The 25,633-nt window shown below is 44.2% G+C and overlaps 1 protein-coding gene across 1 annotated transcript in view; it reads right to left on the bottom strand.

Moving 5' to 3' along the window:
- The window catches only part of LOC118176263 (S-adenosyl-L-methionine-dependent tRNA 4-demethylwyosine synthase TYW1-like), a 94,782-nt gene that overhangs the window by 66,550 nt on the left and 2,599 nt on the right, over positions 1-25,633 (bottom strand). The window contains exons 5-8 of the mRNA XM_035343175.1: positions 24,931-25,125; positions 23,763-24,044; positions 20,447-20,569; positions 7,291-7,417 (exon numbers count right to left, since the gene is read on the bottom strand). Coding sequence (XP_035199066.1) covers positions 7,291-7,417; positions 20,447-20,569; positions 23,763-24,044; positions 24,931-25,125 — 727 coding nt within the window. The remainder of the gene's footprint in view (positions 1-7,290; positions 7,418-20,446; positions 20,570-23,762; positions 24,045-24,930; positions 25,126-25,633) is intronic.

The raw sequence follows: 25,633 nt of genomic DNA, 5'->3' as shown, positions 1-25,633 counted from the left end.
TTACCGGTGTCACATAACAAGTTCAAGTCTCCAAATTTGGATTAGCTATGCACACATGTGAGCAAGTATTGTAATTCTGAAAGCAGAATAACCAAGATAAACCAAATTTCTACTAGTACAACTGCCCACTTATTAGAAGCAGCATCGTAGCTGCAGTCTAAAAAAAAACTGCATCTGCAGTAGTCACACACACAACTTTAAGATTCCTCGACTATCCTAATGCAGCAGATGTCCAGGAGAAAACCTGAAGGCACCTTCCAGAACAGATGTTTACACTACCAAAAGCATGCTTTTGGCTTTTCAACTAAAGGCTTTGAAAGCGCAGAGGAAAAGATTTGAAATAAAAGAATCAAGTGGATGAGTGGTTGAAAAGACCCCAAAAGGCAGAAAGACTTAACCACCCTGTGAGAACTCAGTAACCGTAAGCTTGGTGAAAGCCAATCTGATGTCACGTTATGCTTCAAAAAAAAACAAATGACTTTCAGAAAGCTTTCTTCTGAGGAACAAGTAATATGCAGCTGACAAATCGGCATGGTTCTATCAAGCAATCTCCTTAAATAAAAACCTGGTCTGAAGCAATGATTATTCATTAAAGCTGAAAACGCAGTAAAGAAAGAACTTCAAACTAGGGGAATGTTTACAGAGAGAAGTTTCCAGTTTCATGCTGTTTTGCAAGTGTGCTGGTTAAAAGGCTCGAACTGAAGGTCAGCAATACAGCAGTAATCCATCTCCAGCATCGTAAGGACCATTTTGAAAAGCTGTAACAATTGCTGCACTCGAGCTACCATCTAAGAGACAGCATTCTGACTAATGCTAGAAAACAAGTAAGAAAAATACAAGAGTAATTTGTGAAAGGAACCTGTTCAAATTATATCAGCATTTATACCAGAATAGAAAGAAGTAGGATCAGGAAATTGGAATTTTTCATATTGCCCAAGCAGGATAGGAGAAACCTCTGGTTTTATTTCCGGCACTGCTCAATCTTCAAGAAATCCTTGCAAAGCATATCTCAGAGTCAACTCCTCTTTTTTTTTTTCCAAAAAAATTGCTCTTAAGGAGCAAAAGGTTAGCGAGTTGTAGAAGCACTTGCTTCCATGCACTCATGGCAGATATAAGAACATGATAAAGGGATTGCAGGACTATACCTTACATTCAAAGACACCGTAGTTCAGAATTGGATGGAAAGTTTGCTCCATCAGTGGAGCTGCCAAAATCCTGGTTCAGATCGTTCTCATCATAAAGAAAAGGAGGAATTTCTTGAACATTTTTAACTTGTAGTAAAAGCCTGCTGAAGGCACTGCAAGTATTACAGCTGCTGTGTCAGGCAAACCAAAGCTAACCTACTACCAAGAAAATGAGACTGGTGAAGGTCAAGGATGGGAATGCCAGTAGCTGTAAATTCCAGCAGCAACAACTGACCATGAAGGAGGCAGTAAATTCTTAAGGTCTGGGTTTTCACTTAAACCCAGATGTCCATTTTAATCCAGGAGCACTGTTTCCTTTGCAGCACTGAATTGCCAGGGCACCAAGGGCATAGGAATATAAAACCTCCAATACTCAAATGTATGATATCTAGTCAAATTCTGCTTTTGACAGACAGACACAGAGACCTGCATCAGCTAGTGCTGAAGGACAACAAAAGAAAACCTGTCTATATCTGGCACCTTTAACAAAGCAAAGTCTAAGTAAGACCATCTGCAGAGCTGTTGTAGAGTGTTTGCCATGAAGGAGTGATGCCCTCGACCTCCACCTGAAGCAACTCCAGCAAGGCATGCCTCGTCTTCAAGAAGCGAGGCCGTGGGCATCTACAGCATGGCAGCTCATCCCATTTTAATTTAACCTCCAAATCAAATGCAAGTTCTTGAGACCTCTTGCCATGGAGAAGATTGAGAAATGGGATGTCCAAGCCCTTAGCCCCGATAGTTTCACCAACTTCCACACTGGCTTTGCCATCCCAAGATGAGAACAGCCGCCATCTACCCCCAAAAAGCCATCTTCACAGACATCCACCACCATTCACCAGAGCAGCCATAAGAGTATAGAACAAACATGCTACGGACAGAAGTCACCTCCCCACTGCTCCCAGACACTGTGCAGATAAAGACCTCTAAGACAAGTCACTCAACTAACTGAATAGCAAAAGGACCCTACACCTTTGGGAGGCTGGGAAGACAAGCCCCACTGAGGAGGAGAGCACATTCAATTCCTTTTCTGGCTGAAAAGCAAGCAAAGCAAGAGAGAATGTGGTGGGACTCTCAAACAGGCTGTCTCAAAGAAGAATCAGCTTCCCCAGAAACATGCCCTGCACTGCCCCAGCCAGCAGCCCCAGCTCGGCACAGAGCAACAGCTCCATGGCCAGGACCTCAGGCTGCCCACCCACCCTCCTGTGGAAGACTTTCAGGTCCCCACAGTGTCTCCCGTACCCCTGCCTCATAACTCCAGCTCCTCACACATCCTTTATCTATTTTGACTGGCCTGATGACTGCGTAGGATGCAGCAAATGTGCCCAGCCTACAGCTAAACCCTTGCCAACCAGCAGCAACCAGCCAACCAAACGCAATGGGGCATAGCTTGGAGGTCTGGGCATTAAGCGAGAAAGAAGAGTCTCCATCTCTCCTCTTTGATCATAAGAAGATTCAAAAAACTGAATTCTCAAAACTGAAACATTTTGGAAGTTCTCAATATCTTTAAGAACTTTAAAATCAGTGTCAGCTTTAGCAGAACCTGTCCTGCCAGGTCAAAAGGTGTAAGTGGAAGAAGGCAACCAGCCTGCACAGATCTTTTCCTTAAGTAGCCTGAACTAATACACAGAGAACTAATGTTATTAGAGAAGAGACTGTGTTGGCTTTTAACGAAACTTTCAGCCATTCTGAGCACATTTCTTTCTCTACACGTCCATTTGTATAAAGATGGTGACCCCTTGCTTGCTTGGGGAAAGCGCTGTTATGAAGAAAGGACAGCAAATCTTATCCTTGCCTGAATATATCTTGTACTTTGTTCCAGCTTAATAGACTTAATTTCAAAGACCAATACTCTCCAAAGCCCTTCCAAAACCTAAAAATAACAGGTGAACTTCAAATATAAGTGAACTTATACTCATTTTCCTCTGTTATATATGGTAACTGCCAACTCCAATAACTGCACACCAGGGAAGAATCAGGCCCACAAAGCTGAGTTTTGGCTATCTAATCCGCTGCTGATAAGCTGCTACATCTGCGCCAGCACATTAGTATTGCAGTCAGCTCACCACCAGCTCTTGGCAGCTTCCACACTGTGGGACTTGAGCATCTTCTGCTTCCTGGATTCTTCCCCGTTAACTGTGTATTCCCCATTTATTTACACAAATATTTTTGAGGAACAGCAAGGAAATCTAGCAGGCTTAACTTTGCCTGGTTTCAGTCATTACATTTACTCTGCTCACAGGTATTCACAGAAGAATTTTGAATTTTTTGAACTAATTTTTAATTTTCCCATAGCCAATAACTGAATTCTGTGGTACATTTCAGAGGCTGCACCAGTGTTACTAATTCCCGACCCAGCTGTGAGCTGTTAGTGCCACCTGGAGTTTCAGAGCTATACATAAATCACACCAAAACCCAAAGACACATACAAACATTTCGGTGCACAGCCTGCGGAAGCATACATCCGGCAGCACCGACCTCTGGGCAACTTCTCTGTGCAGTGGATTTGATTCCCAAAGCCAGAGCACTAACAGCTCAACACAACGAGCCAAGCAGAGACCGTCAGAAGCTCAGAGCAGCAGGCGCTGAAAAAATCAGTCCAAGATTGGGCAGTAAAAGCTACCGAATACTTCACTACTTCTGAAAACCTAATCTCAAACAAGATCGATAAGCACTTGGAAAGCTTGGTTTTCAATATTCTTCTGAAGTCAGCCTCCAGATTTCTAATACACACTGAAAAACACAGATCAAAGCACATCTTTACGTTGAGCAGGAAGCCAGAGCATGAAAGAAAGCAGTTGCTGAAGTAGCCCCTACTATTTCAGATAGCAGCCATCTCTGAATAAGTAATTGCCTTTGTATACAAGTGAAATAGAGATTATGGACACACTGGTGCTAAATTTTAGGCACATTTAACCAATAGAAACAGGATAATCCAACTGGGCTGCAGCAAAACTGCACTCGCAATAGCAAAGAAGCAACAGAATAATTTAATAAATGTCCATGGGGTCTGTCTTTGGGTAACAGCAATCCGTTCCTGCTGTGTTATTACCTACTACACAATTACAAGAAGCAGTCGTGTTTAGCAGTACATACAGTTGAAGAGAACAAAGCAAAGAACATGTTGGAAACAGAGTATGAGCAGATTAAGAAAAAAAAAAGTACAATTTTCAGCCCAGCCAGGATTGTTTCAAGACTCTACAAGCAACTGTAGAAAGCAAATGAGAAAGTAAGTTCGGCTGCGCCTACTAATCACCATAGGAAACATCCATATGAAAGGTTTGCTTCTATTTTCAGTTAATTTCATGACATCGACCTAAACAGATGAGGCAACTAAAGCATTAACATACTGACAGCCCATCTCTCTCCCCAGCTATATTTGTTACTTGGAAGTAACAAGTAGTTCATGCTGTATGTGGATTTTATGCAAGACTGAACACCGATGGGAAGGGAATCAGCATTTGCTCATAGCACAAGACCAGCTACGACTTTCAAAGAAACAGCTATTTCAGAGCACCTTTTATAAAGGTATTTGCAACCAGACAACTACAAGGGCTTACACCTACACAATTCAATATTTCAGATTATATTTAGCTGAAATTCACTGCTAGTGCTAAAATAAAACTATTAACCAATACTCAGTTTACGTACAGGAAGGAGCTAAATTTGTCTGAAGGTGATTAAAAAATAAGAGCAAGTGTTACAGTAGTCTGGAGAGATGCTGTTCAAAGGCAAACTTCTATTACTTCTGTTATGCAACTACAGTTCAAAAGAACAGCTTTCTTCTGAATCACTACTACTGTTTTTTCCTTCTCTTGGGCTAATTATGCCCCTAGGGATAATCTTGAAGAGACACTGAAATCATACCCAAAACAACCAGTTGTCACTAAATTAGATGATCTTCTGACAACACTGCAGTGTTATTCTGGGGGGATGGTGCTGAAGGAAGGAGCAAGTTGCTTTATTTTTATAGCCACATAAGCTTGTCCTGCCGTATTATTTGCAGAAAAGAGCTACAGCACAAAAAGAGAAAGGTACCTTTAAAAAGCAACCGTTAAAGAATTGTGCGAGAGGCAGAGGAAAGGAGGGGAGGGTTGCATCAGCAAGCAGCAGTCGTAACTGAAATTGCATGCACTAAGCCTTTCAAACTGCAGATTTAGGTGAGGAGACCAACAACCAGATGATCCACTTTTGGCACTACCCTGAATGCAAAAGGAATAGAGAAATACTTACTTTCAAGATAGAACTTATCTGAATAATGAATTCCTGTCTCTGGAACACCACAAGGAAATCCCAGTTATTTGGAAAAAATGCCTTTGCATCAAAAAAAATCCGGCAGCGATGTGACCTTCCCTCCAGCATTATTTTTCAAACTACCATTTCTATACAGCACTAATACTCCACCATTTCATTCACTCCCCAAAACGGAACCAGTAACGACTGGGTCGAGCCGGGGCACGAAGTGCTCCCACAACAACCCCTGTGACCACCCTGGCCTAACAAAGAGCCAAGGCAGAGCACTGCACCCCGAGAACAGCACCCAGGCAGGGCAGTTGCTGAGAACCATGCACCCACACAGCAGAAGTCAGTACCACAGGCCGCTTCTACATCCCTTCTAGGGCTCCTGCCGCCTCATGCAGGAGCTGAGATGCCTGGGGCACTCTGTACACCCCCAAGGAAGCAGTGGCCCCCACCCTCTCAAAACAAGGGACCCACAGCAGAGCACGCACTCAGCTGCCTGCTGGCCAGCTCTAGAAGCAGAGAGGTCAGAAGTAGTCCAGAGGTCTCCAGCAGCCCACTCGCCAGCCCTGCCAGCCAAATTCACCCATCTTCCCAACACCCTTGTGGGCAGAGTGATTAATTAGCCTTTCTGATCACACACAGTAATAACAAAACAAGTACAAATAAAAGCCTGTAAGACTCCTCAAGCTGCTCTGCAACTGCCACCATATCACAGCCTTCAGAATCAAAGCTGAGAAGCATTGAACCAGCGTCCTGCAGCCCTCCGCTGGCTCCAACCAGCAGCAACACCACTGTGGACATGAGGACGAGGCACAGACACAACTATTCCAACTCTCATTTTAAAGAAGCCTTTGCTGGATTCTTTAAATCTGCAGGCCGAATGAAAGAATAGCTCTGTTTTACAACTGCACTAAGGTTAATGAAAAAACAACTAAATGAGTCAGACACGATAGGCAGAACACAACACCAGCCATCCACAAAAACCCAGGCTGAAGAATAACTGAGATCCTGTGGAGTAAACGTGTAGTGATCCCACGGCTGCTGGATTGACACAGAATGTGGTCAGAACTTCAGAGCCCAGCCCTGCAGAGCTGTGTCTCCACCAGTGACCCAAGTGCCTTTTCCGATACATCAGGAGAAAGGCTATTGATTCAGCAGGCAAGAGAACTGGGTACACTCATCCTGAAAAAATCCCACAGGCTCCCCTCAGTCTCTAACCACAGTGACAGAGCAGCACGGGGCAGCTCACATCACCCTTCTGGCTTTACCACTCACAGCTGAGGGTTTTGAACTGCAGGGCTGTCGGCTTGGCTCCTCCCATGCTTGCCCTCTGTTAGCTCATTGTCCTCTATTAGCTCATTAACACTGTTCATTACAACTCATAGGAGAAGCACTAACCTGATCATCTAGCAGATGAAGTTTGAAAGACTTTCCTTTTTGGAAATAAAGTTTTAGTGCCAAAAAATCAGAGGCATTTGAAACTGAAATAAAAGCATGGAACTAAAATGCAAGACAGAAACAAATCTGATCTTTAAATATTCTTACAGAAGCCTACACTTAGGAGCATGAGGCACATAGGACTATCTTCTATCTCAAACTGACATAGCAGAAGTATTATACCCTGAGAACTCTGCTACTCTCTCCACACTTTACTGTGCATCATGCTGAGATGCATTACACAGTTTTAGATTCTTCCCCCGTGGAACACAGATACAGACAGCCCTAGCCTAATTCGTCTTGCCTCTGGTTAGAGCCTATCAGGACTCACAGTCCAGAGCAGCATCTTTAAGAGAAAACAGGCTTTCGCTTGCTCTGTTAACAACCCACCACTAAGCCAGGACTACTGCCCAGGCTGACAGAACCTCACCTTGCTTTGTGAGCGCGTCTCTCAGAGCTGCAGTTATCATCTCTCTCTTTTCACCTGCCTCCTTCCTCCCGGTGGTCTCTCCAGACAAGCTCGTTCCAACATCTCCTTCCTCAAGCTCACGTTCTCTCTGTTTAAAGACAATGAATTACAACAACTTAGACTGAAACATCATGTTTTAAGCACAGTTCAACCAGTCCTGACAGACCTGCTAGACTTAAAACCTACACAAGTGCCCACACATGAATTCTGCACTCACGTAATCCTGCATTTTATCCCTCTTCCCATCTGTCACTGACCCTTGAGAAATTTAGGACAGTGAATTAAAATAAGAGAAAAAGATCCATACGTGACACTTTAGATTTGTTCTAACACAGTAAGAAAATTCCCTACGACATTTTCAGAAACAAGGTGCTTGAATCTCATCTGGAAGCAGGAGGGACTCCAGGCTTTAAATCCATGGGTTTTGTGATTGCACAGTAATCTCACCTCTCCACAGCATGCAGACCCAAAGGAACAAACCATCCTGTTTGGAAATGCAACTGCCTGGAGTGACAAAGCAGCTATTGTCCCAGTTATTTGGGACACTCCGTGGAAGAAAGTCACATCACTACAGTGATTTGGACAGCCCCAGAGTTTAGACTAGAAGCCGCTCTCCACAAGTCACCTAAAAGGACAGACAAGAGCACCACCAAAATTCAGTGATCACCAAAGACCCTGCAAGAAAAGGCTATTTTCCCCCTCAGCAGTCAACTCCAGACAGAAGCTGCTGCATCCCACAAGTTTGGCTTTCAACAGATGCCGCTTTATAAACATGCTTTTGGAGTTTACTTAAAAACAAATACAAGAATATAATGTATTAGCATAAAGTTAAAAGAAGGAGAAACAGACAAATCCCAGCACGTAAAAAAATGTGAATCCCCTGCTGTATAAGTGTCACTTCTGAGACTTTATGGGTATTTATTACTTTGTGTCTGCACAAAGAAGCATGAAAGTGTAAATAATTACTTTGATATTTCATGCAACTTGTAATCTGTCAGTCCTTTATGGCTTTTTTGAAATACTAGAGAAGTTACGGATAAACAACAAACAAAAACCAACAGAGGACATTCTGTTTCTACAAAACAGGCCATTTCACATCCAAGTGTCTTTTGCGCCAAAGACATCAAGAAGTTCATGCAAATGCTTCCAAGTTTACCCACCAACTGTTCGCATCACTAATGAAACCAGTGCACTTGGCTTGCCAAACTGTGTTCTTCACAAAGTAACCTAGCCATCCCTAAACATACATACGTCTTTTGTACCTGAGCAAAACTTCAGAAAGCAATTAAAGGTAACCCAGAAGAAAAAAAAGTCTCAGGGGTTCCAGAACAAAGTAAAGTTCATAACACTTGAGAAGGAAAGAGGAAAGTAAAACATTTAGGGACAGAGGTTATTACCTCTCCTCATGTTGAATAAAGCTTTGTCTACAGTTTCAGTGAGGCTGTGCAGGAACTTGTTTTTTAGTGACCAGTAACACAACTTGGGCCATACTGAAGGAGAAAGCAACTTCCATCTTTCACTTTCCTTCACTCAGTTTGCTGATAGCAGTAGGTTACTTTTCTCTTTTAAATAGGAAGATTGCATTGGCTTCTATAACACATTAAAGCTTCCCTGAAAGGTTGGCTCACTTGTGTGCTGAGTTTGAAAGCTCATATCCATCCATCGTCAGAGAACTGTAGTCATCTGGGTTGGAAAAAGACCTTCAAGATCACAAAATCCAACCATCAACCTGACCTACCACATCCCATCACTAAACCATGTCCCTTAGGGCCACCTTCATGCATCTCTTAAATACCTCCAGAGATGGGGACTCCTCCACCTGGGCAGCCTGTTCCAATGTTTAACCACCTTTGCCATGCCAAAGTTCTTCCAGATATCCAGTCTAGACCTCCCCTGTACAACTTAAAGCCATTGCCTTGCATCGCATCAATTGTCACCTGAGAAAAGCGAGCAATACCCTCCTTGCTGCAGCCTCCTTTCAGGCAGTTACAGAGTGATGAGGTCTCCCTGCAGCCCCTTCTCCAGACAAAATGACCCCAGTTCCCTCAGCCACTCCTCATACATTTTGTTTTCCAGTCCCTTCACCAGCTTTCTTGTTCTTCTCTGCACATGCTCGAGCAACTCAATAGCCTTCTTGCAGTGCAGGGCACCAAACTGAACACCATATTCAAGATGCAGCCCCACCAGTGCTGCGTACAGGGGACAATCCCCTCAGTGGACTTTGATCACAAAGACCTCTTCCCTCCCAGTCCTGCTGGCCACGCTGTTTCTGCCGTCGGCCCCCTTGGTCACCTGGGCACACCGCTGGCTCGTGTTCAGCCGGCCCTCGAGCAGCACCCCCAGGTCCTTTCCCACCGGGCAGCTTTCCAGCCGCTCTTCCCCAGGCCTGTATCACCTCACGGGGCTGTTGTGAGCCAAGCGCAGGGCCCAGCACTAAGTCTAGCATCATTTAGCATCAAGGCCATTCAGAAATAAAATATTAATATTACTGGAAAAGCCTCACGCATAAGGAAGGGAAGAAATAAAAATCCTCATCTTTTAACTATTAATTCTTAAACTAAGAGCTTCTCCCTCATCATTTAACCGACAACTAGGCACAACCATCCACTTAAAAACGAAAGGCACTATCTCAGCACAGATTCATTAGCTTGCCAAAGCAAGACACTATGAAGGATTTGTGAGTAGACACATGCTGGCACATCCACTCTGCTATCTCATGCCAGGTTAACCCCCCCCCCCCCCCCCCGAACTCAATATGCATTATGTAGCACATCATAATATTAAAAAATGCAGTGATTCACTTAACTACAAAGACGACATCCTATCCAAGCCAGCCTTCAGATACAGGGAAAGTCCTGAATTAAAGAGTTTGCATTTCTACCTGCCTGTTGTGCCTATCACTGCAGTAGCTGAGAGAAGTACCTAGACATAAGAACAAATAAACAAACTTGCTTTACTGGCAAGGCAGAAACGTGTTTATTTCAATAATCATTTCCCCCTCGGAGAGGGTGTTAATATTTTTTCCTCTTTCATCTTGATGTGAAAGCCTGTAAACAAAATAATCATTTTTTTCCTCTGAAATGAAATACCTGAGTTGTTCTCTTTGGCAAGTGATTGGCTTCAAATATTTCTTAGGGGGAACTGAATTCACACCCCCGTGAGTTTCACTGATTGGCTTAATAAACCTTTCATATCTATTTTTAGGGTTTGAGTGCAGACAACAAAGTTAACTTTGCACAGAACAAACTTCTTGAGTTCTAGTGATTTAGCAGAAAGTCCCACAGTAAATCTAAAGCAAGTTACTGTCTTTCTGTAACAAATCAAGCAAGCACTGACAAGAGCCAGCTTTCTGTGCCCTTGAAATACTTACAGGCCAGAAAACTGAAGTAATCCCCTGGTCTGTATTCACCGACGAGACAAACAGGCAGCCCCATGAGTTCCTCCCAGTTTCTTGATAACTCAGGATTCAGCACAGCTCTTGCTGCAGCCTGCAGGAGCTTCAGCCTGCTGTCATCCAAGCAGGTCTGAGTAAGAGCATCAAGTCCCACATGTACAAACTGATGATCGACTACTCTGCAAGTGCAGGTGAAAGTCCTTCCATTTCTTGCCATACAGGCAGTACAGACATGAGCAGCACGTACTTTGCGTGCAGGCAGCAAAGATCTGGCACAGACACAAGCAAGGACCTCAGCATTCCCTGCCAAGGCAGAGGTGCTGCTGCCCCTCTCACAGGCCACAGTTCAAGTGCTTCAAAGGACTTCCTACAAATCTCCCTAGGAAAGTCGTCCACAGCCACTTTCAAATCTGGTCAGCATGACCAACTCAACATGCTACTGCCACTTCTCCTCTTTGAGCTGCTCTCTCCAGGACATCAAGGTGCTTGGTGTCTGTGTTTTCCATTTTAAAATATCAAATGATTTCCAGACTACTATTGTGGGCAGGAAAAAAAAGGGGGGAAGTTCAGTGTAAACTCCACACAAAATTATTCCTTTAAACTAACAAACATTTTTAGCCTCGTGGCTCTATTTATGACACAGAGCTGAAAAAAATATGTTCCCTGAGAAGCTTTTGCCCCTGGAAAGAAAACACCCAAAACATATCCCAATTCTGACTGAACTTATTTCCTACTTAGCCTCCCACTGGGCAAACGAGAGGGAACCCTGGCCTTGTCATGATTTACAGCCTCATCCATAAAAAGGCTCTAGGATCTTCTAACAAATGAAAGGCACAAACGTTAAGAAAACAGTAATACATCAGTGGCTGGAGACAGAAACAGAACTGGAGCTAAGGGAAAAATGTTGGCAAGGTTATCAGGAAAAGACTGCCTGGCAGCAAGAAGCATAAGTACAACTTTCTCAGGGGAGTGGTTAAGTGAAGTATTGAAGTTCACGAATTACATGAAGAGTTGAAACCTCCACCAAGCAGCGCTCTGGAAGCAACACCCCAATGACAGGAAGACAGTTAAAGCTGACAAGCTTCCCCTGGTTCAGGCCCAGCTATCTCTGGCACTGTAGGCACTGGTTTCCCGACAGACCAACCTTCCCACAAGAGCAGGGCAGGGCATAGGCTCACACAAAAGCTCCTGAACGCAGATGCAGAAGACTGCTAGCCTGCTGCTCCAGGTACAGAGAGCTGGCTGTCACACAGCCCAGGGGTTGCAAACAGAAATGGAACTGCTCAGTCCATGGACTAAATGCCCTGTCACTCTTACATCAACATGGGATACTCAAACTGCTGTCAGTCATCACTAAAAATGGCCCTGAGCATTTGCAAGTGAGCACAAAAATGAGTATTAGAAACTTGGATTGAGTAATCACTGAACCAGCAAACACCCTAACAGCAAGAAAATCTTATTAAAAATAGCTGCTGGTGTCTACATAATCACAGGTTACATACCCACTCCATACATCACTGCCCAGTTAAGCAAAGAGCCTGAACCGAAGCAAAAAGCAGACAAGAGAGAAAAGCCTGACAGCTGAGAGATGGAGAACTTGGCAATCCATTCCTTTGCCATGGACTGAAATATGAGGCAGCTTGATCAAAAGCAAGAACCATGGTATGTATTTTCAAGACATGTCCCTAAAGTGGAGAAAGCCCCTGAGAAGTTCTGATAGCTAAGAACAAAAACTGAGGAGCTATTTTCTCCTATGATAGATACCTTTATGACTTTTCAGTAAAGATCTGGAAAGAAGTTTCCATCCACACCTACCTTGCTATGCTATACAATAACCCAAGGCCTCTTGCACCATTCTCAGGCAGCAGGTACTAGGTGCCATCCAAAGAAAGGATGCTATCCAGACAGAACTGCAGCTCAGACCCTGTTGAGGGAATCCTGCATTTTCTTTGTTTGAAGAGTCAGCACTGAGATTTTTGGACACACAAAAGCATTGAGGATTCATTTTAAAACCCAAACTCACGCAGCCAAGAAATTACAGAAGGCTTATGCTGCTACCTAACTGAATCAGTGTGTAAGGGACACAGCACACCCTCCGTGAAGCACAGAAAGATGAATGATCCCACCAACGTCCATTTTCTTGTAGAACAGTAGACAGAATCCTCAAGGACAAAAATTCCCAGACCACAACTCTAAAGTATATATGCAGGGCTACAAAAGGGTTTTTGAGATAGCTTCACTGAGCTGTAATATCACTGCTTTGCTGTAGGGAAGGTTTTTACAAGGTGTAGTTAAACCATGTCTGCATTTCATGTGCTACTTCATGACTCTGTCGACATTTGTTTGATTTGGGAAGCTTCCTTGTACACACCATAAAGACTGATTTTTCAAAGGAAACGTAAGAATCAAAACTAAAAGTCTGTCTGTCTCCACCCAAAAGTGACTAGCTTATATTTGAAAACTGAGGCATATATTCACATTATTCTTTTCTTCTGTGCTATAATAATCAAAACTAAAACCTAGGAAATGAGATTTAACAAGTATCCTGAAGTGCACAGCTCAGCCTAAAGCCGGCAAGACTTTCTGCTATAGTCCACTTCGCTTTCTCACACACAGAACATGTAAGCACACTTTTTTTTTGAGGGTCTTGCCATACTTTGCATGCTTTTTTAAATGGCTCCGTAAAAGACTTCTCCATTCCATTTCTTTTTCCATACAGTTCAGGGGGGGAAAAAATAAAAAAGATAAAAGGACATTTCACTTCAACATCAATCTTTCAAGCAGCTAAAACATCATGCACACATTCACAAAGAGAGTTATGAATTTCTATTCTGTGATCATTGGCTATGTTTGAAGCAGCCTCCAGTCAACAGTCTGAGCTAATACCAGCTAGAGGCATGTTTCCTACTGTCAATACCTGGTCTGGAAAAGACAACCTTTGTAAGCAATGAAGTTGGCTGGACTTCATACTGCTCTTTTGTAATAGAAACACTGAGTGTCTTCCAGAGAAGGGAAGGCATTCAGAGCAAATTAGTGCACTAACGCTGGTCAGGTGTGAGCAGAAGTTGCCAGCTCCTATAACTACCTTAGAGATGCAGCTTGCATTTTGTCTTCACAATTCCTGTCGGGCAGGACAGCATTTAACCGTAAAATGGTAATTCAGGTTATGAAACAGTGCTAAAAGGCAAAAGCGCTTGACACTTTCCCTAGGGAAATGAGAGTCCCAAGCATGACTCCCCCCTTGGGTTGGATTTCTCAGGAAGACCATTCAGCCAAAGACCACATTCAAGCTCATGATCAGCAGGAGCCAGAGCTAACCGGAGAGCAGCAAACAAGTCCCTATGTGCTCTTCCTCCCGCTTCCCCAAGTATATCCAAGTCTTCCAAGCACCCAAATTAACAGCTCTGTCCCGTAGCCTGTTCAATGATTTACACTACCCACCTTCTCAGAATTATTAGATAAAGGACACAAGATTAATAAAGTATTCTTAATTCATATAATATTCTTGTGATAACTATAAACCCACAAGGAAGTTACCTGGTTTCTACCGTAGTAAGTCTTCACTGACTGTAAGAAAATATAAACTAGACAATTAGCTATTGGGAAAACAGACATCAAAGAGCCCTGTAGAGCACCCCTCAAACTTTGCCTGCTTTGTCAGCTCAAATATCAAAGAAAACAAAATCATGGCTCACCTTACAACAGGAAAGACAAAACAGCTCCCACTGTCTGTAAAGGGTGCTGTCCTTCACGCAGAGGAGCAGGGCACTGAACAAGCTGGAGGTTGTATACTTACTGCAGTCAAGAGCCACTTACAATCTATTCCGACCCCTGGGAAGTCGCAATAAATAAGGTTTGATTGGAGACTACACGTGGACAGGCTTACTGGCAGCTGCACTGCTGAACAACTGATCTGCGGGGTTCATCTAGCAGAACACGGATGCATTTGCAGTACCTCTTAACACCTTATCCAAACACATTTATTTGGCTTGGAGCACAGCATCTGCTGCCATCCTTATGCTAGTCACTCCTTGGATACAGCAGCAACAGGCCACTTCCTCCACACTTCTCCCAGTAATTACCATCAGCAGATAATTGTTCCGTGCATTGATTTGTGGACTTCTGCTCAGTTGTGTTATTTGCCTGGCAAGAATCGTAAAAAAATCCACAGGAAAAAAACACCTGAAGAAACACAGCACAAAGTTTCTGCAAGAAATGGTAAGAACAGGGGCTGGGCTGCTGCAGGCAACACCCTGATCTTCTCCAACAACAGATGGGGAGAAGAAAAGGCTGCAAAAAAAGATGAAATCCAATGCTCAGGTGGACTTCAAACACTTCTGAAGTTTGATATTTAACAGCTTTGCATTACTACCCAATTATCAAGGGGCTGGAGCACCTCTCCTATGAGGAGAGCTGGGGTTTTTCGGCCTGGAGAAGTGAAGGCTCCATGGAAACCTCACATCAGCCTCTCAGTGCCTAAAGGGAGCTGCAGGAAAGCTAGGGAGGGACTCTTTGTCAGGGGGTGTAGTGATAGGGCAAAGGGTAATGGCTTTAAACTAAAAGCGGGTAGAGTTAGATTAGTTCTTAGGAAGAAATTCTTTACTCAGAGGGTGGTGAGGCACTGGCTCAGGTTGCCCAGAGAAGCTGTGGATGCCCCATCCCTGCAAGTACTCAAGGCCAGGCTGGATGGGGCTTTGAGCAACCTGGTTGAGTGGCAGCTGTCCCTGCCCTGGCAGGGGGCTTAGAATTGGATGGTCTGTAAGGTCCCTCCAACCCAAACCATTCTGTGATTCTATTGACTAATTTACAACAAACTAAAGAACAGTGAGGGAGGGGTATGGGATCTACCAACCAGCATAGAAATCAGGCTCTTTACTCTCCGATCTCAAAGCCCTTTACAAAGGCTTATCAGGGAAAGCCAGCATCACACTGCATGTCAAAGACAGACTGTCCAGTCAGAAGTAACCTTTAAAGTATTTTTCCTTTTTCCTACCTATTTCATTGGGTGCTCCCAGGTTTTACATGGAAACTGAAAGCCTCAAAACCTTACATTGTTTACAAGTTATAATTCTTCACGTCAGCCAAGGTTTAAAGAAATATTTGAACGCAGGAAAAGGACAGGGTGAAGTGTCCCTTGGACAAATTCAGAGTTCAGTGCTGGTAGTCATCCCTAAACAAGGAAATTATGCTTCTTAAAGCTTGTTTCAAGATGTAGGATCACTCTGAATTCTGAGCCTGAGTAGCAGAGGTCAAAATCTAGCCCAGAGACTGAGCTGCTGAAGATAAGAGTGAATTTTTCCTCTATAAATCTGTCACCCATTAAAAGTTAGAGAAACTTCTTGCAGAGTTCTAAAGACACACATCATTTTTAGCCATTTCTAAATCTGACTATTAAGTACCAAGCCCCATTCAATTCAGTTAAAATACAGCTAACAACTCTTGCATGCTCTAGAAGCTTCTACTTGTATCAAAGTTGCATGCAACACTCACTGTCTGTAAATCTCATACTTAATTCCTAAGTCTTAAAACTTACTGTCCCACTTCATGTAAAACTCCAGGCAACTCCATTAAAAGCTTCTTCACCAAGGGTCAGCAAAGTCTGGTCTGCCATGGCTCACAAAAGGCTCTTAGGAACCACTGAGTAATGCGATTCACTATCCTAGCGGTGGTGAACAGCTAACGTTAGGATGACTTTTTAGAGAGGAGAGCCAAGGGGGGGTGGGGGGGGGAAGAAGAAAAAAAAAAAAAAAAAAAATCAAGAAACCACTCCTGTGGCAAATAGCAATAAATCAAACTTCTTGAACAGACTTTCTTGGGCATGCTTTCTTTCCTATAAAGACAACCCTATCTTGTTCTCACACCCCCTTCCTTTGCATTTACATCACAAACGTGACTATCAGCCTCACTAAACTTTGTTTGAAAAAACAGAATATTAATCTCTAAACTGTGCCAACAAAATATGCCCATTTGATTACTTCCCAACCCATCCAAAAAAAATAGGATATTATTATTACTCATGCCTGCAGTTTCTAAATATGAAGGTTAATAAAGCCATTTCATTCCCTTGGAACCAGTCTAGATTGATCTATCTTTCTAGTTTATCACAATCTCCCAGCTGTGGGAGATAATCTACATTAAGAAATGGTGTCCCTGTGATTAATTACAGTCTTGCAGGCCACAAACATACCCATTAGATTTCACATTTTATCTGATAAATATATTTCAAGGGGGTGTCAATGACTTTGGAGGACGGGTAAGTGTACTGCAATTGTACAACTTAAAGTCTACTAGTTACAAAACCCATTAAGAAGAGCTATTGCCTTCTGCTGCTGCATAATAGCACTTTGGAGAACAGGCCCAGACTCTCAGCCTAAAAAAACAACAAACCAGAATAAATAGATGGAAAGAAAATCTAGAACTAAACCTAGCTATCCATGCAGCCCAGGATCACAGCCCTGAATCATCAGCCACCAAGAGAAGCAACCAGAGAGCTAGCGGTGATGGATTGATCTGCCAGCCCTCTCTGGGCCATGGCTGCATTACACACTTCTGGACTTTCATGTCTGAGCACTTCATTAAAAAGCTTAGATGCCATCCATACTGATATAAAGGTCAGAGTTCTGTTCAGAATCCTACTAAGCATCATCCACATCAATTTCTTGCGGTAGCAAGGTCCAAAAAATTGGATTACTCAGAGTGCTGGATTTCAGAAGCTATTAAATAGCCATCATGAGACAGAAGAAGATTCAGTAAAGTGTGGAATTTCCCTTTGTACCAATCATCATCTGAATGATATCCCTTTAATACCCCAGTCTTTCAAGTTTTGGGCTCGTATTACATGTAGAAGGTAAACATCGTCACCTTGAACAACATGCCTTCATTCCTAACTCCTTAAAAATCTCTCTTTTCCCAGGGATAGTGTGTAATAACTACAACTGTACCAGGAAGATAGGTTCAGGCATTCACCTTGTACTCCTGGATCCATCTGCCTGATCCGAGCAATTGCAAAAATCCAGTACTTGTCTCAGATCCTTAGGCTACACTTTGTAAAACACAAGGAAGCCGAAGCATACAAAAAAGACAGCTGTAAGCATACGCACACAAAACAAGCAGTAAAGCAATCCAGTCTAGATTCTCATCAAGTAACAGGAGATGGATGCAAAATTAAATTACTATCACCTGCAGAAATCTGAGTAAACATCCGTTAGATATACTTGTCTCTACAGCCTCACTCTGCTATCCCACAGAAAGCAAACCAACAATGAATTGTGAGAATCACTAGGAGATAAGACAGATGTGCAGTTAGTCGTAAGTGGCAACATGCCTCCAAAAGATCAAAGCTCAATCAAAAAACACTTCAAGAAGCTAACTGCACTGCACAAGGCAGAACCTTCTACTCTATCTCCCATAAGCGGAAGAGTTAATGTACAACACTGAAATCCCCAAAAAACATGCTGGAAACTGCCAAGCATATTTCAAACCCAAGACACTCTGCATATGAAGTGTTTGTGATATAACCCTGAAATGCCCACATTTTCTTTAAACACACTGGCTTGTACATGGGTAGTTCGGATAGAGAAATCCAAAGCACTTGCCTGTATCGCAAGACAACAGATTACATCAGTGTAAAACAAAAGTGTCAGACTGATCTTACACAGTCCAGCATTGTGAGGAAGAAAAAGTGACTGAAGGGGACGACACAACTTATCTGAAAAAAAAATCCTCATTGCACAAATTCATAGCCACTAAAGTGAGAACATGACTTAAGAAACTAAGATGCATTGCATTTAAACAACTGTATCTTCTAGCCTTGGAGCAAGAGAGCCCAATCATGATGAATTACTTTCATAAATGCAGATCATCCTGCTCTTTCATATCAAGCCTTCAGCATTTATTTTCGTTACAGTAAATAACTGCACCTAAGGGATCATTTTACAATTCAAGTGTTTGCATAAACCTGTTGGCAAGTCAATGTGCACATTCCCCAGGAGATCCTCCACCAAGACAAAGTCATTCTTTTTCCCAGCTAATGATAGCCCTCAGTTCATGAGATATTTACACAGCAATATCCTGCCATCACCCTGGAAACAACACTCCTATTCAAGAGGGTTGAGGATTAACATTGAAGTCACCACTGAAGGCCCTTTCTTCATTACCTGCTCTGGTTACAGAAACATGAAGCTAGCAACCTGAAGTGCAGCCGCTAGGCAATCAGCCACACAAAATGGGAATAAAGGGGCCAGTAATGAGAACTACACCTTTCAAGGTTTCAAAACAAATCCAAAATTCTAGGACAAGTCTAGAGTAGTGCAGTGGTGTCAGCACCAAAGAAAAGCTGGCCTTTGTTTCATCAGCTGACAACAGCTCACATCCAAAAGGAGTCTGGACACTTGTGCACAAGAATGCGTTTTCAATCCTTGCCATGGTCCCACAAGGAGGTGACTCGCACTTTAAGGATTAATTATTTGCAGAAGCAAAAGGGCAGCACTCAGCTGTCAGGGACGAACAACTGTTTGTCATCTCCTCCAAGAGCAGTGCAGCAGATTAGAAGACTGCAGCTTGCAGCTCCAGATGAGCACCTGTGCTCAGACAGAAGCTGTCCTCTCAGAGAGGCTGTTTGGGTCTGAGGCACAAGAACCTGACCTACAGATTCACACTTGGGCTGTGAATCCCTTGTAGGTACCACACACAAGCCCCTCACACACACACACACAGGCAGGCCCCTTCCTTCCCTGGTCTCAAACCATCTCACATGGCATGCAGCTACAGAAACCGCAGTTCCTTTCTTGTCAGTGACCTCTAGTGGCAAGCACAGACAGGAGAGGAAAAAAAGGGCCACCTCACAGTACAGTTACTGTGAAAGAGATCGATCTTTTCCCCAGCAACAAATGAAAAACAGTTTGTCTGTCCTTCTCTTGGGAACTACAGCAGGCAAGTCAGGGATGGTAGCTCTCACACAGTCCGACTAACCCCCACGTTAGCAGGGCTACTCTCCTAGAGTCAGACTTCACCATAAGCAACAGATAATCTTCTTCCCACTCCAAACGGTAAGGATCAGAGATCCCTCTATTCCCCTCAGAGCTTCCTTACCTCCAAAGGATTCAGCTTCCTCTAACCCAAGGCTTGCCCTGCTACAGCCCAGCTGCATACCTTTGGCTCAGAGCGCTAAGGAAATTGCTAAGGTTTAAGAAAGCTGTGAGAAGTCCATACCACAGAGCTGTGCAAGGTAAGAAAGGTGTAATTACAGACAGAAGTAGGTTTGTTGAGGTGGGGACGGATATCAGCTGTTAGAGCAGTCTGTTACCACTGCACCTGCACTGCTACCACCTCGCTCCGCTCCCTGCCATGACGTGCCAGCACGTGGCATGCCTGCATTTCAGCTGACACACCCACAGCCGGATTTAACAGGATTTGTGTTTTGATACTGGACCACAAATCACAGTGGCAGAGTTCTACTTTCAGATCTGTGATGTTCACAGTGAAAGTAACTTCTCCCAAATGAAGACAGTGCGTTACCACTGCAACATTCACTTCAAGAACAAGCCAAACCCAGACAGCAAATACCTAAACCCAACGTACCTCCAAGTATGTTCTGGGTTTGGGACAGGTTCTCAGATAGTTTGTGTTTTACTCTAACTAGACTCTACAGGTTTGAACCCAACAGACAATATTTGAATCAATGACACAGAGCTGGCAGTTCTATACTTGCTGCAGTAGCAGTACCTTGGCTTTCTTCATGTGGCTCATGACATTGCCAAGATCTTCAACATCAATGACAGAATTTATGCCTCCAACTTCCTCAGTATCAGCCTCCTCCTCACTACTGGTTTCAAACAATTCTTCTGCCTGTGTAAGAGACCAGAGAAAAAAATAGGTGCATATCTGTTGTGTTAAACAGAAAACCTGAAAATAGCCCCAAGGTTATTTCTAACAGTTCAGTAGTACACAGACCATCTAAAACCCAGTCCAGATAGCCTGACTCCAAATCCACAGTGCTCTGTTTACCTGTGTCATCTGCCCACCCGATCATTTAAGAAGTCATACAGAGAGGTCTAATTCCTGCTGCATGCTATGACAGTCTGGAAACTTAAACTCCTCCAAGTACCCCTGGCCTGAACAAACGGGAGAGAACTGCTTTCCACATCAAACTTTTCATGGAACAGAAAAATTGTCTCCCTTTCTGTACGTAGCCAAGGAACAGCATAACAACGCCAACGTAACAAGATCAACCCCATCTCCTTCTATGTCCAGGCAACCTGCCTGGTGAATGAAGGCAGGCTGTTGACAGAGTCTACCTAGACTTCAACAAAGACCCTGACACGATCTCCCACAGTATTTTGGAGAAGCTGGCAGCCCATGGCTTGGACAGGTACACTCAGTGCTGGTTTAATAACTGGCTGGACGGCCAGGCCCAGAGTGGTGTTGAACAGACCGAAATCCAGCTGGTGACCAGTCATGAGTGGTGTTCCCCAGGGGTCAGTGTTGGGGCCCATCCTCTTTAATGTCTTGACTGGTGATTTGGATGAGGGGACTGAGTGGACCTCCAGTAAGTTTGCAGACAACACCAAGCTGGGGGGAAGCGTTGATCTGCCAGAGGGTAGGAAGGCCCTTTAGAGGACAGGTTCAGTCAATGGGCAGAGGCCAATGGGATGAGGTTCAACATGGCTATGTGCTGGGTCCTGCACTTTGGTCACAACAACCCCATGCAGCGCTACAGGCCTGGGACAGAGTGGCTCAAAAGCTGTGCAGAGGAAAAGGATCTGGGGGTGTTGGTCAATGCTCACCTGAACATGAGCCTGCAGTGTGCCCAGATGGCCAAGAAGGCCAACAGCATCCTGGCTTGTATCAGGACTAGTGTAGCCAGCAGGACCAGGGAGATGATCATCTCCCTGTACTCTGCTCTGGTAAGGCTGCACCTCTAGCGCTGTGTTCAGCTTTGGGCCCCTCACTACAAGGACATCGAGGCCCTGGAGCATGTCCAGAGAAGGGCTACAAGCTGGTGAAGGGTCTGGAACACAAGTCCTGTGAGGAGCAGCTGAGAGAACTGGGGTTGTTTAGTTTGGAGAAGAGGAGGCTCAGGGGAGGCCTTATTGCCCTCTGCAACTACCTGAAAGTGAAAGGAAAGCGTGGGGAGCTGGGGCTTGGCCTCTTCTCACAAAGAACTAGTGATAGGACAAGAAGGAATGGCCTCAAACGGGGCTAGGGGAGGTTTAGGTTGGAAATTAGGAGACATTTCTTCTCAGAAAGAGCAGTCAGGCATTGGGACAGGTTGCTCAGAGAGGTGGTAGAGTCACCATCCCTGGGGGTATTTAAGGAAAGGCTGGACGTGGTGCTTAGGGACATGGTTTAGTGGGTGATGGTGGTAGGGTGATAGTTGGACCAGATGATCTTGGAGCTCTTTTCCAACCCTAATGACTCTATGAAGATGTATTCCTCTTGTTCCTGCAGCAACCAGCATCCTCAAACCACGTCAGACAGAAGAGCTCCTGTTTTCCTAAGGAATTCTACATGGCCATAGCAATCATTTCCAACCCATAATAAATGACAACCAGGAAGGATTAAGTACCACAGCAGCTCTGGGTCTTGCATGCAGAGCAATATAGGATTGTGTATTCAAAACCTGAAATCAACAAGTATCACAGAATGGGGCTGGGAGGGACCTCCAGAGATCATCTAGTCCAACCCCTCTGTTCAAACAGGGTCACCTAGAACAAATTACAAAGGATCACGTCCAGGCAGGTTTTCAATATCTCCAAAGAAGGAGACTCCAGAACCTCTCTGGGAAGCCTGTTCCAGTGCTCTGTACTGAACCATACATGAACCATAAAGAAGTTCTTCCTCGTATGGCAATGCAACCTCCTGTGGTTCAATTTATACCCACTACCCCTTGTCCTATCACTAGCTACCACTGAGAAGAATTTGGCCCCATCCTCTTTACATTTTCCCCTCAGGTATTTATTGAGAGGGGATCTAATCAGTCTCTATCTCCTCTTCTCTAGGAGAAACAGGCCCAGCTAACTTAGTCTTTCCTCATAGGGCAGATACTTCAGTCCCTTAATCATCTTCATGGCTCTACGCTGGACCTACTCTAGCTGTTCTATGTCCCTCTTGTACTGGGGAGCCCAGAACTGCACACGATACTCCAGATGTGGCCTCACCAGAGCTGAGTAGAGGGGGATGATCACCTATCTTGACCTGCCGTCCACACTCCTCTTGATGAAGGCTAGAGTCTATTGCCCTACTTGCCACAAGGGCACACTGCTGGCTCACGGTTAACTTGTCTACCACAACCCCAAGGTCTCTTTCTGCAGAGCTGCTCTCCAGCAGGTCAGCCCCCAGCCTGTACTGGTGCTTGGGATTATTCCTCCCCAGGTGTAGGACCCCACACTTGCCCTTGTTGAACCTCAGAAGATTCCTTTCTGCCCACCTCTCCAGGTCCCTCCGAATGGCCATGCAGGCCTCTGGTGCGTCAGCCACTCCGACAAGCTTTGTATCGGCTGCAAATTTCTGGAGGGTGCACTCTGTCCCTTCATCTAGGTCATTGATGAATAAGTTGAACACCACTGGACCCAGTACTGACCCCTGGGGGACACCACTAGCCACAGGCCTCCAAACAGATTCAGAACTGTTGAGCATATATGCTAGAAGTGATTACAGGTAGATAAAGTCAAGGAGGTACAAGACTTGCTCAGATAACAGTACCCCAATGCTTGCTCACAGTGATCTAAAGGCTTCAATCTGGGTGTGAGACAAAGCAAAGACTGGCTCCCTTGGAGGATCTGCCACAACATGCATCTCCTCCCACTCAAGAAGAAGGCTCCCTCATCATATAGAGGCTGTTCAGTCTAAGTCCACCACTAATCCTTGGTCCTTCTTTTTGGATTACTTATTCTACTTGTCACTCATCCCTCTACTCCATAACAAAGAAGTATCAAGCCCCACACAGCACCTCTCTGGACTGTGGGATGAAGGAGAAGAGTCAGACAACACTCCAACAAGCACTGAACCAGAAATAAGGACCTGTGGATTTTGGCTCTACCTCAGCATTCTCGTACTCTGATGCCCCGTGTTTATGATCTGAGCTCTCCTTGCTCTGCTTCCCCTGGGATTTGCACTTCCCTTTCTTGCACTTCCCACTGCAGGGCTTCCTTTCCCCTCTGCAGAGGGCCTGGAGACAACCGAGGAACTTGGTTTTCCAGGCTTCGAAGTCAGCCTCAATGCTGCCATGCTTGCTCTGGGCCACGTTGCAGTCCCCCTCAGCACGAGTCATGATTCGGCTGGCACTGAGCATCCACAGCCATCTGTCAATATTTCTTCCAACCTAGGATGGGATAGAATGGGATAGAAGTTAAAAGGAAACTTAAAATTTAAAAGTAACAGGCAATTAAGAAAGCAAGGACCAAGCCTGGAAATAAAACTAGCTACACAGGCTGCAGGACAGCAAGACACGGACTTTGTAGACTCCTTCTAACCTGCTGAATCAGAGCATGGCCATGAGGCAGTCTGAACACTGACGAGCACCCTCAAGCTGTAAATACCCCTGCTATCATGGCAATGTAGTAAGTGAGGTGTGAGAACTAGCTTCTTTGTGAGGTGCTTGTTGGTTAAGATACATGACACTTCAGGTGGCCCCCAGCTACATAAAACTAACAATCCAGTGGCAAGTCACCCCTTTTTTCTTCAACTTCAGAGATTAATTATCAGGCTTAGATACCGATGAGTTTTAACATTAAAAAATAAAAGAACCACAGTAACCAGCAAAATACAGGAAAGTTGAGAAAAGTGCTCTAAACTGAAAGGCAGCAAGTGAAAAGGCTTCTGGTAATGTGTCTTCATGCACTGGTAGAAAGCTTTCAAAGCTGAGAAATTAATAAGGATTTGGTAAATGTGTTCTCATTAGTCACAACCAAACCCACTCAGATTAATGCCATGCTTACAGGACTCGTCTCTCTCCTATTTCACAGGACAGCACACTTGCTTCAAAGCTGCATTGCCTATGGTCTAAACCCAGCTCCTACCAAGTCCACACAAATGCTGTAATAGGAGCTGAATTCTCACACCTTAAGGTCCACACCAGGTAATATGCCAGTGTCTTCTCAGAATGATAGTACAAGTCCACCCGACCCTAACAACCTACCAGTGTCACGTGGTTTTGTTGCAGTTAGGAAAATTTAGCCATTCAGAGGAAAAGTAATGGGGATACTCACTGTGTTATAATGATCAACATAAACTGAGTTTCCCAAGCCAAACACAGCGTATCTCAGGCCCTTCAGGTAGGTTTTGCCAAAGCGGAAGTCATTTGCAGTCTCTTCTAACCACTTGCAGAACCATGTGGCACTCTCAGTTGGCTGTCCATCTGTGTACGTAGCTACCAAGAACACACAAATGTTCCTGCTGGTTGTCTAGTGTATAAGAATGGGGCAGGAAAAACACCGATTATCAGAGCACTTTACATGAGGAAGAGCTGTAACAGACAATTGGAAGCATGAGGAAGAGCTGCAACACCAAGACAGCTTGAAGAAGTTAAAAGTTGTTTTGTGTTTGTTTTTTTTTTTTTACACTATGTGCGTTAAGAATACTGCAATTAATAAACCCAATGGTAGCAAGTAGCCATCCTCCTTGCAAAGCCTTCTTAAGCTAGCCAAGGTAAATCAGGCTGTTTTCCCCCTACATAACAGGGACAATGGTAAAACTGACATCCACTTTCCCTAGCCCAACGAACAGCTTCTTATACTCTTGCAGTGATAAACGTCTCCCACAGATGCAAGAAGGAACTATTAATATTTCCAGAAGAAAAAAATCCATCAAGGATTATTCAATATAAGTATGCCCCCCCGCAATTTTCTTAAGTCTTCGAAGGCTGCAGAAGTATCACTATTTGTTCTTTGCTTTCCCCAGGTGTACCCTCTC

This window comes from Oxyura jamaicensis, chromosome 19 (assembly GCF_011077185.1).
Source record: "Oxyura jamaicensis isolate SHBP4307 breed ruddy duck chromosome 19, BPBGC_Ojam_1.0, whole genome shotgun sequence".
Taxonomy (NCBI): Eukaryota; Metazoa; Chordata; class Aves; order Anseriformes; family Anatidae; genus Oxyura; species Oxyura jamaicensis.
The sequence above is the reverse complement of the archived record's forward strand: the minus strand, read 5'-3'. Positions and strand labels throughout refer to the sequence as shown.